Consider the following 14,174-nt stretch of genomic DNA (forward strand, 5'->3'; position numbering starts at 1 on the left):
CGCAAGCATCCGCAAGCAAGTGCGGATGCGGTGCGATTTTCACGCATGGTTGCTAGGTGACAGTCTATAAACTGTATTACTTTCCCTTATAACATGGTTATAAGGGAAAATAATAGCATTCTGAATACAGAATGCATAGTACAATAGGGCTGGAGGGGTTTAAAAAAATAAACTCATTAACTCACCTTCTCCTCTTGATCTCGAAGTTCCCGGTCTCTTCTTTACTTGAGTTGTGGGCTAAAGGACCTTTGAGTTGAGTTTACTGATGAGTTGTGGGCTAAAAGACCTTTGGTGACGTCAGATCACATGCTCCAATCACATGGTACATCACCGTGGTGATGTACCATGTGATTGGAGCATGTGATCTGACGTCACCAAAGGTCTTTTAGCCCACAACTCATCAGTAAACTCAACTCAAAGGTCCTTTAGCCCACAACTCAAGTAAAGAAGAGACCGGGAACTTCGAGATCAAGAGGAGAAGGTGAGTTAATGAGTTTATTTTTTTAAACCCCTCCAGCCCTATTGTACTATGCATTCTGTATTCAGAATGCTATTATTTTCCCTTATAACCATGTTATAAGGGAAAATAATACAATCTACACTACAACTAACCCAAACCTGAACTTCTGTGAAGAAGTTCGGGTCTGGGTACCAGTGTCGGTTTTATATCACGCGCGTGCAGAACACATTGCACCCGCGCGATAAAAACTGAACATCGGAACGCAATTGCAGTCAAAACTGACTACAATTGCATTCCTACTCGCGCGGTTTTGCCGCAACACACCGGGACGCATCCGGACCTAATCCGGACACGCTCGTGTGAACCCAGCCTAAGGGACATTATAGCTGCTGTGGACACTATAGGAACATTTGGGGTAATTTATCAAACTGGTGTAAAGTAGAACTGGCTTAGTTGCCCATAGCAGCCAATCAGATTCCACCTTTCATATTTGACAGCTCTTTTGGAAATCCAGTACTACTTTTCACCAGTTTGATAAATTACCCCAATTATGTCTATTAGGGTCACTATTTTTTCAGCAGTATAGTTTCTGGGGCATTGGGAAGCACAACGGGCACAGTATTGGGGGTGGCAGGATGACGCTGTGGGGACACCAGGATGAGGAGGTTGATGGAAAAATTGAGAAATCTAACGTGTCTGTGTTACAAACTGTAGAGACGAGATGTGGCTGAAAGAATTTGCCATGGTGGTCTGGGTCAAATGGAGGAGAAGAGGAAAGAGAAGGTCTACATGACAGGAGATGTCCCTGGATGTAAGAGGTATGTGGTGCTGTATTCTCCTCCATGTCTTTTTTATTACAATTATATGTATTTTAAATTTGGTGACAAAATTTTTCAGTTTAGGACCCAATTTGGGGTATTTTTGGTAGTTTGGTAGACAGCCCCGGGCCTATCATGCACTTAATCCGCCCCTGGGTAGTGGCTCTGGCTGCAATAATTATTCACAATGGTAGTCCTCACACCAATGCTCCCTAAGGCCAGGGAAATGATAGGAGGGCACAGACTATCTGGGCCACACTATGTCCAAGAGTGAATGGTGTTTTAGCAATGTCCCTCTCACTGCAGTAAAGTCTCTATTAGCCCAAGGGCCCATTCACACAGCCGTATATTTCTGTCTGCATCTGTTTCTTAATTTTGCGGGTCGGATGCAGACCTATTCATTTCAAGATGCCAACAGATAAATGGCCATTTACCCGTATCTAACTACCCTGGTTGAGGCACAGTGGCTTATGGGTATTACTCTTAGGACTCTCCTTCATAAGCCAGAACATGGGGCCAATGGAAAGAGCATTTCCTACCTCAATAGATTTAATATAACCACGTAACACTGTGAGCTTCACCCGACCAGATGATCTGATCGCTAGGGATTAGAAAAAAACGGACCCGTTTTGGTCCAATTTCCAGATGGCTACATTCTTGGAAAATGCAAAAAAAATCTGCAGCACTCGCCAGTGTGGAAAATCCGGCGGTGATTCATTCACAAAGCTTTTACCATGCTGATTTGTGAATAAATCACCACCTGATTTTCCACACTTAACATTTTCCTAGACGTTGGGACCATTAGCCAGGATCCCCATCTGCGTGCACCACCACCTTTAATGGTTTTCCCCATGATGGGATCAGTAGTGCTGCCAAAACCTCTGTGTATACATTCTTGGAAGGTGTTGTCAGGAGATGACCGCTCCTTTACAGTCATATACCTTTTCTGTTGGGCGTGCATCACGTTCACAGGACTACCATGGCCCATTCCCATACACCCAGTAAGACCTATATATTAAGGTATTGGAAATAAATCATTTTAATAAAGGGCAGCAGTAACATACAATACATAGGTATCAAGATATAAGTCCCTGCAAGGATGACAGGCGTGTGACATTTCCTTCAGAGCCGTCTTATTTGGTAATAATAGAAATGTCACATCTTACATTGCGAGATCTCACCCTTCTACAGTGTATGACAGCTCTGGCTGCTGTAAGGAGCCACGAGGTCCTTCTAAAAATGATGCATTGCAAACCTTTTACGAATGTGCACTGCACATGACTATGTAGCTTGTGTAATGGCCACATGAAAAAAAAAATGTCAGTTGTGAAAAGTGTCCCCTAAACCTAATTTTTGTGAGTATAGTCATAAGGAAGGCCTGGACAAATCCTAGCCAGGTCTAGTGTGAGAGCCAACACCTTGTAGATATAGATTCACAACCTGGAAGATATGAAACGAGGATGTGCGAGCCAGGTCTTGCTCCCCACCCCAAGAGTTAGAATAGGGTACCACAATAGTTACAGAACTGCCCCTCCCTTCTTTTCAGGTAGAAAAATGATGTCTCCATCACTCTTTTTTCCACTTCTTCTACAGGCACACTAGAAGGCACCAACTTCTCCAGTAGTCACAGCATGACTCTAATAACCTAATACTCACAACAGAACCCCCTCATCTCCGGTAGTCACAGCAGACCCCCTAACCTGTCCAGCAGTCATAGCAGGTCCCCTCCACTTCCCCGATTATCACAGCAGTCCTTTTCCACTTGCTCATTAGAACAGCCCCCCACTTCCCCAAAAGTTACAGCAGCCTCAAATATTTCCAGTAGAAACAGTGTTCCCTCTTCTACTCCCCAAGTAATCAAAAAAGTAGTGAAAATAGAAATGGACTATTTCTCAGTAGTCAATGCACACTGACTAACTTCTCTATTAGTCACAGCTGTCCCTTTCTACTTCTTCGATAGTCAGAAAAATCCAAAAAGTTACAGCAGCCCCTTAAAGTAGTTACAATAACACTACCCTCTTTCATTAAAGGGGTTGTCCAGCCTTTACTAAGTCTTAGGCCATCAGTAGCTAAACGGTGGGGGTCTGATACCTCGAACCCGTCAATAGGTTTTTTGGTTGTAGCTCCACCGATGGAAGTTGGTGCCGAAACTACACAGCTCCGTCAACTGTCTAGTGGACAGAGGTTGCCACTGAAACGCTTCTCCCATTGACTTCAGTGGGAGCAGCACTATAGTAATGAGCTCCCACCACTACAAGGCTGATGGAGCTGTTTAGTACCAGTTCCGGAGATACAACCTATCGGACCGGTGCTGATTAGCAAGTGATGGCCTATTCTGAGATAGCAAAGGCTGGACAACCTCTATTATACAATGAACAGAGCAAAGCCACCTACACCTTCTCAGTGGGAAGTCACAGCAAGACTCCCCATTGCTGACAGACAGCATCCAACTCTATTACTTTGTGTATTCAGCACCCAATCCCAGACCTAATATTGAGCACCCAGCCCCCTACTACATGAACTGCATGGATGAAAACCCTTGGTGATGCACTCCTGAATAACCTGTCCTCCCTATAGGCTGATTTTAATTATTGCAAGTATAAGGCTGTATTTATTGGAGGCCGTATTGGCATCAGGAGAGGTGGAATACAGAGTGGGCTCAGCATGCATGTGGAACCTGCATTCCATCAATTTAATGGAGGCTAATATGGTACCAATAGATGTAGTATTTAGTGTTAGGTTCCTGTCCTGAAGAGATCGCCTTGTCGTTGGCGGACAGGCACAAATAGTTTTGTACAAAATGTATTTGCCAAGAATCTCACATTTATAACGCAGCATTGGCATTAGTACATCTTCTACAGTTAGTTACGATGATATTTACGTTATTATATATGTTTGGAGAGTGCTGTTGCATCGTCTGTTTTTGCAAAACCCATGGTGATGGTTTCAGCTAGCTCTTTGATATAGCGAGCAACAATATTGGACTTAAAGCCAGAATCTATCTGCAACAGCTCTAGCACACAAGCCCCACATGTATATGAAAGAAGTCTATGATGTCTATGAATCCTATAACCACTGGGGTTGGGCAGCTCAGCACAAGGAAAGCAGCTGTGAAGTGTGATTCCCTTTATATCCTCTGGCTTTTAGGGTATGGTTCAGAACATTTATGTCGGAGAAAGATTAATTTTTAATTGAAATAATGTTACAGCTGTTTCACGGCGAGGCTTAGAATCCAGCAATGCGTGCAGTCACAAACATGGTGTAAGCTATTAACCGAGGCGCCAAACATAGTAATTGCATCGCTTGTAAATGTAAATGAGATATACAAAAAGCACCAAAGAACAGGCTAAAGCCACCACTGATATTGTCTAATCCCCAGAGCCTACAAAGCATATTGTGTAAGAGTAAAAAAGATACCGTAGAAAGGATCGAAAACTGGGGCCAACATCAATCAGAATCCCAATTATCGATGGTTCAGAACTTCAGTTACTCAATTGTATTAAAGTGAATCTCTGCTTTTGAAAATCATTTTGTGTTTTGTTGAACATTCTGTGCAGATTAGTTTTATAACGTATCTTATATACCATTAACGGGGCTTCCAGAAGTAGTTCAGAGGACCTAAAAACATAAAAGAACCCAATACTCACTCTTCCCCCACAGCTGCTGTCCCAACAATACTGATCCCTGCTGCTCTTCACTTCCTGTCTCGATTTGATACACCAGAAATAGTCCAGGAAAGGACTGCTTAGCAGATCCCATTAAAACAGCTGATTGGTAGAGGTCCCAAGAGTTGGACCACCACTGATCTAATATCGATGGCCTATCAGTATTCTGAAAACCTCTTCAAAATGGTTTCCATGGTCTCTTTTTAATTTCACTCCCATCTAATTTACTTCTGGATATGGTGACTTGTGCTCCTGCAGCCAATGACTGGCCTTGTCAGGGATGTTTCCCCAAGCTGCACATCCCTACCCTGGCCAGAAGTAAACAAGCCAAGAATTAGAAGATGAATGAACGGAGCCAGGGTGCCAGACCAGATCATGGGAGAGCACTTGATTACAATTCTTTCTTTAGCTACCACACAATAGGGGGGCTAATTAAAAAGGAACCAAATCCTGGAATTGTTGATTTGCTGTTACCGCCGTGTCCAGGCTGGTACCGTGCTCACCACAGGTGCAGCAGGTGAGAGCTGCTCAATCTTCTTATTTAAATCCTGGAATACCTCAGCAGGATGAGTTGTATATTTTTTAGGGAATCATTGTCATGCAAACATACTAGTAGCATTTCATTTACATTAACTTTTTAGCATGAGGGAATACATATAAAAAGCTATTCCCTTTTTTTTGCCTTTTTATGGGGTTTCAGTTAAATTAATAAATTTAAGTTAATAAATAAAGACAGGGCATACATTTATTATACAGCTCAAAAAAGGTGTGGGGCTAGTTTCACACGAGCGCTCAGGAGATTCGGCAGGCTGTTCCAGCTGGGTCTCTCTGAATTTGACAATACCGGAAACTACATGAATGCTGTCTGACCCCATTAACTATAATGGGAACCGGTGGAGAAGCGGCTGCAACCCGGCAAATATGCAGAGAATCGGACGGACTAAAACCGCTGCTCATATAGCTTCTGGCAATGCCAGTTCCAGAGCGACCCGGCAGACTGTTCCGGTAGGGATCTCCCTAAGGCCTATTGCACACAACCGTATGGCTTTTTCAGTGTTTTGCGTTGCGGTCCGTTTTTCACGGATCCGTTGTTCCGTTTTTTGTTTCCGTTGTGTTTCCGTTTTTGTTCCGTTTTTCCATTCCGTTTTTCCGTATGGCATGTACAGTATACAGTAATTACATAGATAAAATTGGGCTGGGCGTAACATTTTCAATAGATGGTTCAGCAAAAAACGGAACAGAAACGGAAGACATACGGGTGCATTTCCGTATGTGTTCCGTTTTTTTTGCTGACCCATTGACTTGAATGGAGCCACGGAACGTGATTTGCGGGCAATAATAGGACATGTTCTATGTTAGAACGGAACGGAAAAACGGAAATACGGAAACGGAATGCATACGGAGGACATTCCGTTTTTTTTGCGGACCCATTGAAATGAATGGTTCCGTATAAGGACCGTATACGGAACGCAAAAAACGGCCAGTAAACGGGGAAAAAAAACGGCCGTGTGCAGGGGGCCTAACGCTAGTGTAAAACTAGGCTTGGGTACCAAGTTAGGAAAAAAGGACATGACAATGGGACACCCCTCCTTCGTCTGCACAATCATCAGCATTGATTGCGATGCTTAAGGGCTTAGATGGCCAGGATCAGAGTATTCTCCAATCGTGGCCATTAGTGGTGGATGGTGGCAGTCAATATGAGCCATCCTCAAGCTTCTGTGCAATCACTGTCACACATGTAGCTTAGGATTTAAGATTGGTACATACTGTAGATGTTTGTGACAATGCGGCCTGAAAGGAAGAATAGCAAGACTCAATTTTACTGAACTCTTTAGGCAATCATCTCAGTATTTCTAACCACCCCAAGCTATGTCATCACACTTTTGCAGACAGGAGGAATGGGAACAGCACAGCCATTCAGTCTTAGCACTCCATTGGCAGGACAGTCCCATTCCGTCTGCCCCACACCTGATACTGGCCACTGCCACTGTGCCGACTCGGCTCCAAGAGGCTTGGCTGGGCTGTGCACCTAGTCCTCGGTCATCTGCTGCTTTATCATACTTCTCTGACCATGCATTTCTGACCCTTTAGCAGGAAGAAAGGTCTCTCTATCATAACTGTGCACAATATCTTGCTGAAAGACCCCAGTACACGGCCTTGTAGATTCTGGACCTTCTCATTTCCTTTTCTTTGAAGCACTTTTGATGATAAAGTTGTTTCCTTGGCTGCAGATGTCTCAGAGATGAAGGTTATCTGAGCTCTGGCTTAGCTCTGAAGAGCTTGCACATATAGCTCTTCACTGTAGTGCAGCTAAGCTTAGACTGACTAACTAATCAGGAGGTGGACCCAAGTCCACCTCCTGGCAACATAAGAGGATCATCCAAGGTTGTTGACCCTAAACTATCCATACAATGTTATAAGGTAAAGAAATACAATAAATTTAGATCATTTAGCTTAACAATTTAACTGTACATTAGTTATTTCTATGCATTGACCCTGTTCTTGGGGTACTGCGTCAGGATGAAGAGGGTTTAGTGAGTGCAGCTCCCATTCTACCAGACTTGTTCCATTCATGCATTTGAATTGGCACAATTTTCCCAGTGATAACAGTTGATCATGGAGAGTTAGTGGAAGCCAAATTCACGCTGGCTTCAATTCAAACATAGCCTTTATGAGAACTGTAAAAAATTAAGGGAAAGATTTATCAAACTGGTGTAAAGTAGAACTGTCTTATTTGTCCATAGCAACCAGTCAGATTCCACCTTTCATTTTGCAAAACAGCTCTGAAAAATAAAAGTTGGAATCTGATTGGTTGCTGTGGGCAACTAAGCAAGCTTTCCTTTACACCAGTTTTGATAAATCTCCCCCTAAATTCTCCCTTATTTAATGGCTTTGATGGGAACATGAAGGATAGTTTCACATTTTGGTTTTGTGCTACTTAGAGTGTAACTTTGAGGTAGACTCCTTTAAAATAATATTTTGTTGATACTTTAAAGGGTTGTCCCAAGAAAAATATTGCACATTTTTCAAACCAGCACCCGTCTCTGAATACTTTTGTAATTGCATGTCATTAAAAATTTAATACAGCCACTGAGTTATTCAATAAAATTTATCTGTATAGCGCCACCTGCTGTTTTTTTTATCTTATTTCTTTGTCCTGCTCACTGAGAAGGCCGCACATGCTCAGTTTCATCCTTCAACTGCCTCCTGAGCTGCGATAGGGATGGGGAGATCTCTACATTCATGTGAGGTACAGGGCTGGTTCTAGCTTTGCTAGAAAGAGATTGTCCTATACTATATGATGTCTGATATAAAAATTTTACATTAGTCATGGGATGACCCCTTTAATATTTTTCAGTACCAACCTACAGATGTAGCAGGGTTAACACACAAACTCAACTCAAATTTCCTAACTCATCGCGTTATCTTGAAACAAAAGCCATTGAAAAGCAATTGAAGGTGTTTGCTTAACCCATTTAGTTTAGATAAGCCTACTTTCACACTAGCGCTTTGGCTTTCCGTTGGTGAGATCCGTTCAGGGCTCTCAGACGCGATCCAAAACGGATCAGTTTTGCCCTAATGCATTCTGAATGGAAAAGGATCCACTCAGAATGCATCAGGTTGCCTCCGTTCAGTCTCCATTCTGCTCTGGAGGCGGACACCAAAACGCTGCTTGTCTGCAATGTGGTGCGGAGCAAGACGGATCCGTCCTGGCACACAATGTAAGTCAATGGGGACGGATCCGTTTTCTCTGACACAATAGAAAACGGATCCGTCCCCCATTGACTTTCAATGATGTTCATGACAGATCTGTCATGGCTATAGAAGACATAATACAACCGGATCCGTTCATGACGGATGCATGCGGTTGTATTATTGTAACGGATGCGTTTTTGCAGATCCATGAGGAATCCGCAAAAAACGCTAATGTGAAAGTAGCCTTACACGTCTCATAAAGCATGTGTGTTAACTTTACTACGTCCGTATTCTAATTATTAATTCTTTCTGAGAATGCTTGGTGTCAAATAATATGGCTGCCATAACCGCTATAGCAGAGCCTGAGGGGACAGAGCATGACCCCTGGATTGTCTCATTGGTGTTCTTTGAATTCCTGTGTCATGTTCCACCCCCTCGGGCCCTGTACTAGGCATGACACAGTGAGCATGTTTTGCCTGGAGCACACTGTTTTCTAGAAGCTCACATTCGTAAACATGTTAACGAGACAAAGAGCAATTCAGAACGACGCAGCAGAGGCCAAGGGAACCGACACAATGAAGATTCAGGAATGCTTAGCATCTCCGCATTACAATTTCAAAGAAGGATAATTATTCGTGAAATACATGGGTCAGCTCCTCAGAGGACACATTTTCTCGGATATCACAGGTCAAACAGGATTACTGTAAACCACAAGCACAATGTTTGAGAGACGAGAGACATAAATGTGATAACAGAGATGAAGACTTACTCTTCTCCTGGACATATAAATAACCCTCCATTGTCCACTGGCTGGGCGGTCGATAGTCCTGGTCTGCAGACTTCATCCTCTGCATTAAACGGTCCATCTCCTGCCGGGTGCTTTCAAAGTTATTGCGGGTCTGTAAAAGAAAGTAGGTTTTCTTGAAGGTTTACAACTTACCATGGGGTCTGGTGGGTTGACCAACAAGAAAAATAGTGCAGCATTCCCATCAAATATGGTGGAATCTGCTATAGAGGCTCTTAGTGACGGACATCAGGACCAATGAGGCTGATAAACCCTGACCATCAAACAAAGTGTTAAAGGAATGCAGGCAACAGGGATGTGCTGTGTTATGCTTAGCAAAGAACCTGAGGGGTGGGGATGACACAAAGTTCAAAGAAAGAAACATAGGGTCAGGCAAGGGCCCTTCAGTTCCTGCACTAAGCAAAGCATAGTCATCTCAGGACAGGCCATTAATATCAGATGTGTGGGAGACCAATACTGCACCCCTCCCCACAATGTTTGGGAGGAGCCATGTTGGATGGTTGGTTAGGAATTATGAGGCTGTCGTGGATTATTATATTGATAGCGTTGTATCAGGGTAGGCCATCAATATCAGATTGATGTGGGTCCAATACCCCACACCCCCACTGATCAGCTGTTACCTTATAGCTCTGGAAGTCGGCCCTGGAAGATACATAGCTCCGACCATCATGAAGTAGAGCTGGTTACTGTACTACCGCAGTAACCAGGGCCATCCAGTCCACAATGGACAGAGCTGTGTAGTTCCAGACCCAACTTCTGGCACTAAAAGGTAACAGCTGATCAGTGGGATGAGGAGCCTCAGATCTACACCAGTCTGAATTTGATGGTCTACCTTGAAGATAGTCTGCCTTAAAAATGGTCTGCCTTAAAGATGATCTGCCTTGAAGATGGTCTACCTAGAAGATGGTCTACCTTGAAGGCTGTCTGCCTAGGGGCTAGGCCATCAATATCAACATCTTGGAATATCCCTTTAATGTAGTTATTCCAGGATAAAGAATAAATGTTCGATTGGCTGGGGTCCAACCTCTCAATCACATAAATAGGGGCCAATGTTCCCCTATTTGAATGGAGTGGTGGAGACGCATGAGCATTGCTACTCCATTCACCACCATGGGGCTGCCACAGGTGGCCGAACTCTTGTATTCGGCTATCTCCTGCAGTCCCATAGAGTTGAATGGATCGGCGGACACACATGGTGTCTGCCAATCCATTGAACCAGAGAGAACACACCATTATTCTCATGATCAGCAGGGGCCACAGCGGATGGACTCTTGCCGATGAGACACATCCTCTATTCATTGAATAAGCTGTATTAATGGGACAACCCTTCTAAGGACAAATTATGTGCTTCCAGATAAATGACAAGAATTCAATTACTCATGCGGCTCAGTAATAAGCCGAGCTGCTGCTTACGTTTTGTAAATTGAACTGTAGCTGCTCCTTATAGGGTGTAAATTCTCTTGCCAGCTCATATCCCTCATGGTAGAAGGTAAAGAGGCCCTGGAGGAACGCCAAAAGCTGCGGAGGTAAGCGAGAAAAAAAAACAAGCCATGAATAATCCAGTCCTAGAAAAGTCAACACCATGAGCTGCAGATTTACCTCAGATAAGCAACCACCTGCAATTAATGGCGCATCATTCGTTTTAAAGGCACGCTCCTTCAAGGATCAGTTAAATATGACTTCACCATAAGGACGAGGTCCAGGCTATTTATTAAACAAGGAAACTGTCCTTTAATGCATGAATTCAATTTCAAAGAAAAACGAGGATTATAATTCAACATTTCACCTCAGTAGATATCCTCAGATAAATGACTTCTAGCGCTCAGTGGGTAAATTAGAAGATTTTGTTAGGCCTGTAATTGTGAGCCATAAATATCTGGAGTCTTCAGCCGGTGGAGGACATATTGGTTATCTGGGAGTCGTCGCGGTGCTGCTCTGGAGAACAACATGCATTTGTCAAGAGGAGAAGGGGAAGGAGTGTTTCAGCGAGAAGGAGAGTGTCGAACATAAGAAATATAATATTTATATATATATATAAGAAATATAATGTATACTGTAAATATAATCTAAGAAACTTTGTACTATATCTTATCAGAGAAAGATGCTTCCTTCTCCTCTTCTGTCCTCCTTCACTAAACGCCCTTTTAGATAGACTGCCCTTCGGAAACAAATGCTCCTTCCCAATAACCGACCTGCGTAAAGATGCTGCCAATAACCCGATGAACAAGCCAACGCATGGTCCTATGTAAACTGCAATCTGCTGGCCACAAACAATTAATCTGTATGGGGACGAGTGACCAGGCAATTATTGGGAACAGATGATTCATTCTCGAAGACTGCCTGTTCAGTAGGTCCGAGTAAAAGGAACTTCATTCTCAATTCACTGCTCAAGTCTGTCTTCGATGAAATCGGGCTGCCTGCTCACTGAAGGATCAGTCAGATTACATAGAACTCTACTGAGAGCGGAAAAGAAGGGAGGGGCTGCTGGAGAATGGAAGAGAGACAGACACAGAGACTGGATTTACACATACACAGCTTAGCGCTGCATTTCTCAGTGAGCAGACATGATCCCAGTTAGGCTCCACCACACTAGCCCAATCAGTGCTGCCAGTGTCAGAGGGTGCAAGGACACACCTTCAGCTGGGTGTGTCATTGCACCCTCTGACACTGGGAGCACTGATGGTTTCTGACACTGAAGCACCCAGATGGGCCTTTATTACGGACTGCTGGTCATTCATTAATAATGACACAACATAGAGTCATAAGAATAGATGCTCCGGAATTGTTATTACATGGGGAATGCAGGCCATGTCAGGTGCGGTGACAGCGCCTCTAAAAAAAAAAAAAAAAAAATTAGGTCTGTCCTATCATACACATGAAAAAAAAAAACAGGAATGTCGACACATAAAAACCTAAAGAAGGCCAAAAGAACACTCTATTGGCCTCCACCTGGTATATGGGGCCTATGGATGTTCACATAACAAAAATGCCATGTGAACATAGCCTTAGCAGAAGCTTTCCACTCTCCAATCAGGGACCCAGCTTCACTTTATCTATAGAGAACTCCCAGAGTTACATTCAGTGGAATCAGGGGGTTCCTTACAGCTGTAATATGGACATTAAAGAGCATCTGTCAGCAGTTTTGTACCTATGAAACTGGCTGACCTGTTACATGTGCACTTGGCAGCTGAAGACATCAGTGTTGGCCCCATGTTCATATGTGCCCGCATTGCTGAGAAAAATGATGTTTTTAATATATGCAAATTAGCCTCTAGGAGCAACGGGGGTGTTGCCATTACTCCTAGAGGCTCTGCAACTGCTGCACCCTCTCCACTTTGATTGACAGAATCAGGGAGGCGTGATGACGTTTTCCTTGCCTGGTCCTGTCAATCAAAGTGCAGAGGACACAGCAGTTGCAGAGAGAGCAGAGCCTCTAGGTGTAATGGTAACGCCCCCGTTGCTCCTAGAGGCTCATTTGCATATATAAAAACATCATTTTTTCCTCAGCAATGCGGGCACATATGAACATGGGACCAACACAGATGCCTTCAGCTGCCAAGCGCACATGTAAAAGGTCAGCCAGTGTCATAGGTACAGAACTGCTGACAGATGCCCTTTAAAATGCAGCTGTATCACAACTACTGTACATTTGAAACTAGCTTTGTGAAAATTCACTACATGCTCAAAAAAAATATATAGATAGCGACAGGCCAAGGCTGCTGCATACACTAGCACTGACTCTATTATTTGGCACGACCCCCTCAATGTCCTATCTAAAAGGGTCATGACAAATAAATCAGAGCTAGCGTACGTACTGGCCTGTCCCTGTATGCGTTCATGGTGCGGGTTTCTTTTCCAGTTCCATGAACAGATTTTCGTTCATTTCTAGGTGATGCAGATTTTTAGTTTGATGACAGGCCGTCCATGCGATGCACTTGGCTCCTATCTCACCTCATTAAGCCTCTGATCCTCCACTAGATGGCAGCAGAACACAGACTACAGCCTTACACTGCATTGATTATCCGCGGACTCTAAAATCCATCAACCAGAAGCGATGCTATTATCCCCCACATTTCCCAACAGGACAGATTAGGAGGGAGTTTGTTTAACCTCTTACTAGGGCGCACAACCTAGTTTATTACCGGAGTCTTCACATGGGGCGAGCGCAATCTCCTAAGGCGATGTCGGGGCCGCACGCTCCAGATCTGAAACACGTGCAACTCCAGCGCGGAAAATGTTCGGGCAGGGCGAGCGATACTTGTGTTCACCGGCAATCTAATTTCCAACATACACATCACAGAGCGGGTCCTTAGGGTCCCTATTATATGTAAAAAAGGTACGGAAGGTCAACGACGGTGAAAGCTTCACACAGCCGCGAAAAACAACACTATGCCAAACCTGACCTGCTCGAAGCACATGGCGGAGAGTATATTATATGATATATTATAGAAATCCTTCCAGTCCTGCCATGATAATAAGCCTTATACGCAAGATTCCCCTGACCGATGTAGCAGAGCCGAGTTGGTCATTCAACATAAATCTTCTAGTTACCATATGATAGGACTGTAGGTAAACATTCCATTTATTAAAACCGACGTTTCATAATCCGGCCTTAATCTAAAAAGACGTAGGCGTAAAATGTTCGCCTCTTAATAAATTTGGAGCATCGGTGGGTTGTCTGCGCACCAGAACAGCAAATTGTCATCTATTTGTGCCAAAATTGACGCCAA

The 14,174-nt window shown here is 43.7% G+C and overlaps 1 protein-coding gene across 1 annotated transcript in view; it reads right to left on the reverse strand.

Moving 5' to 3' along the window:
- The window catches only part of ARHGAP42 (Rho GTPase activating protein 42), a 323,239-nt gene that overhangs the window by 39,575 nt on the left and 269,490 nt on the right, over positions 1-14,174 (reverse strand). Inside the window, exons 7-8 of the mRNA XM_040426303.1 lie at positions 10,858-10,962; positions 9,409-9,538 (exon numbers count right to left, since the gene is read on the reverse strand). Coding sequence (XP_040282237.1) covers positions 9,409-9,538; positions 10,858-10,962 — 235 coding nt within the window. The remainder of the gene's footprint in view (positions 1-9,408; positions 9,539-10,857; positions 10,963-14,174) is intronic.

This window comes from Bufo bufo, chromosome 3 (assembly GCF_905171765.1).
Source record: "Bufo bufo chromosome 3, aBufBuf1.1, whole genome shotgun sequence".
Classification (NCBI taxonomy): Eukaryota; Metazoa; Chordata; class Amphibia; order Anura; family Bufonidae; genus Bufo; species Bufo bufo.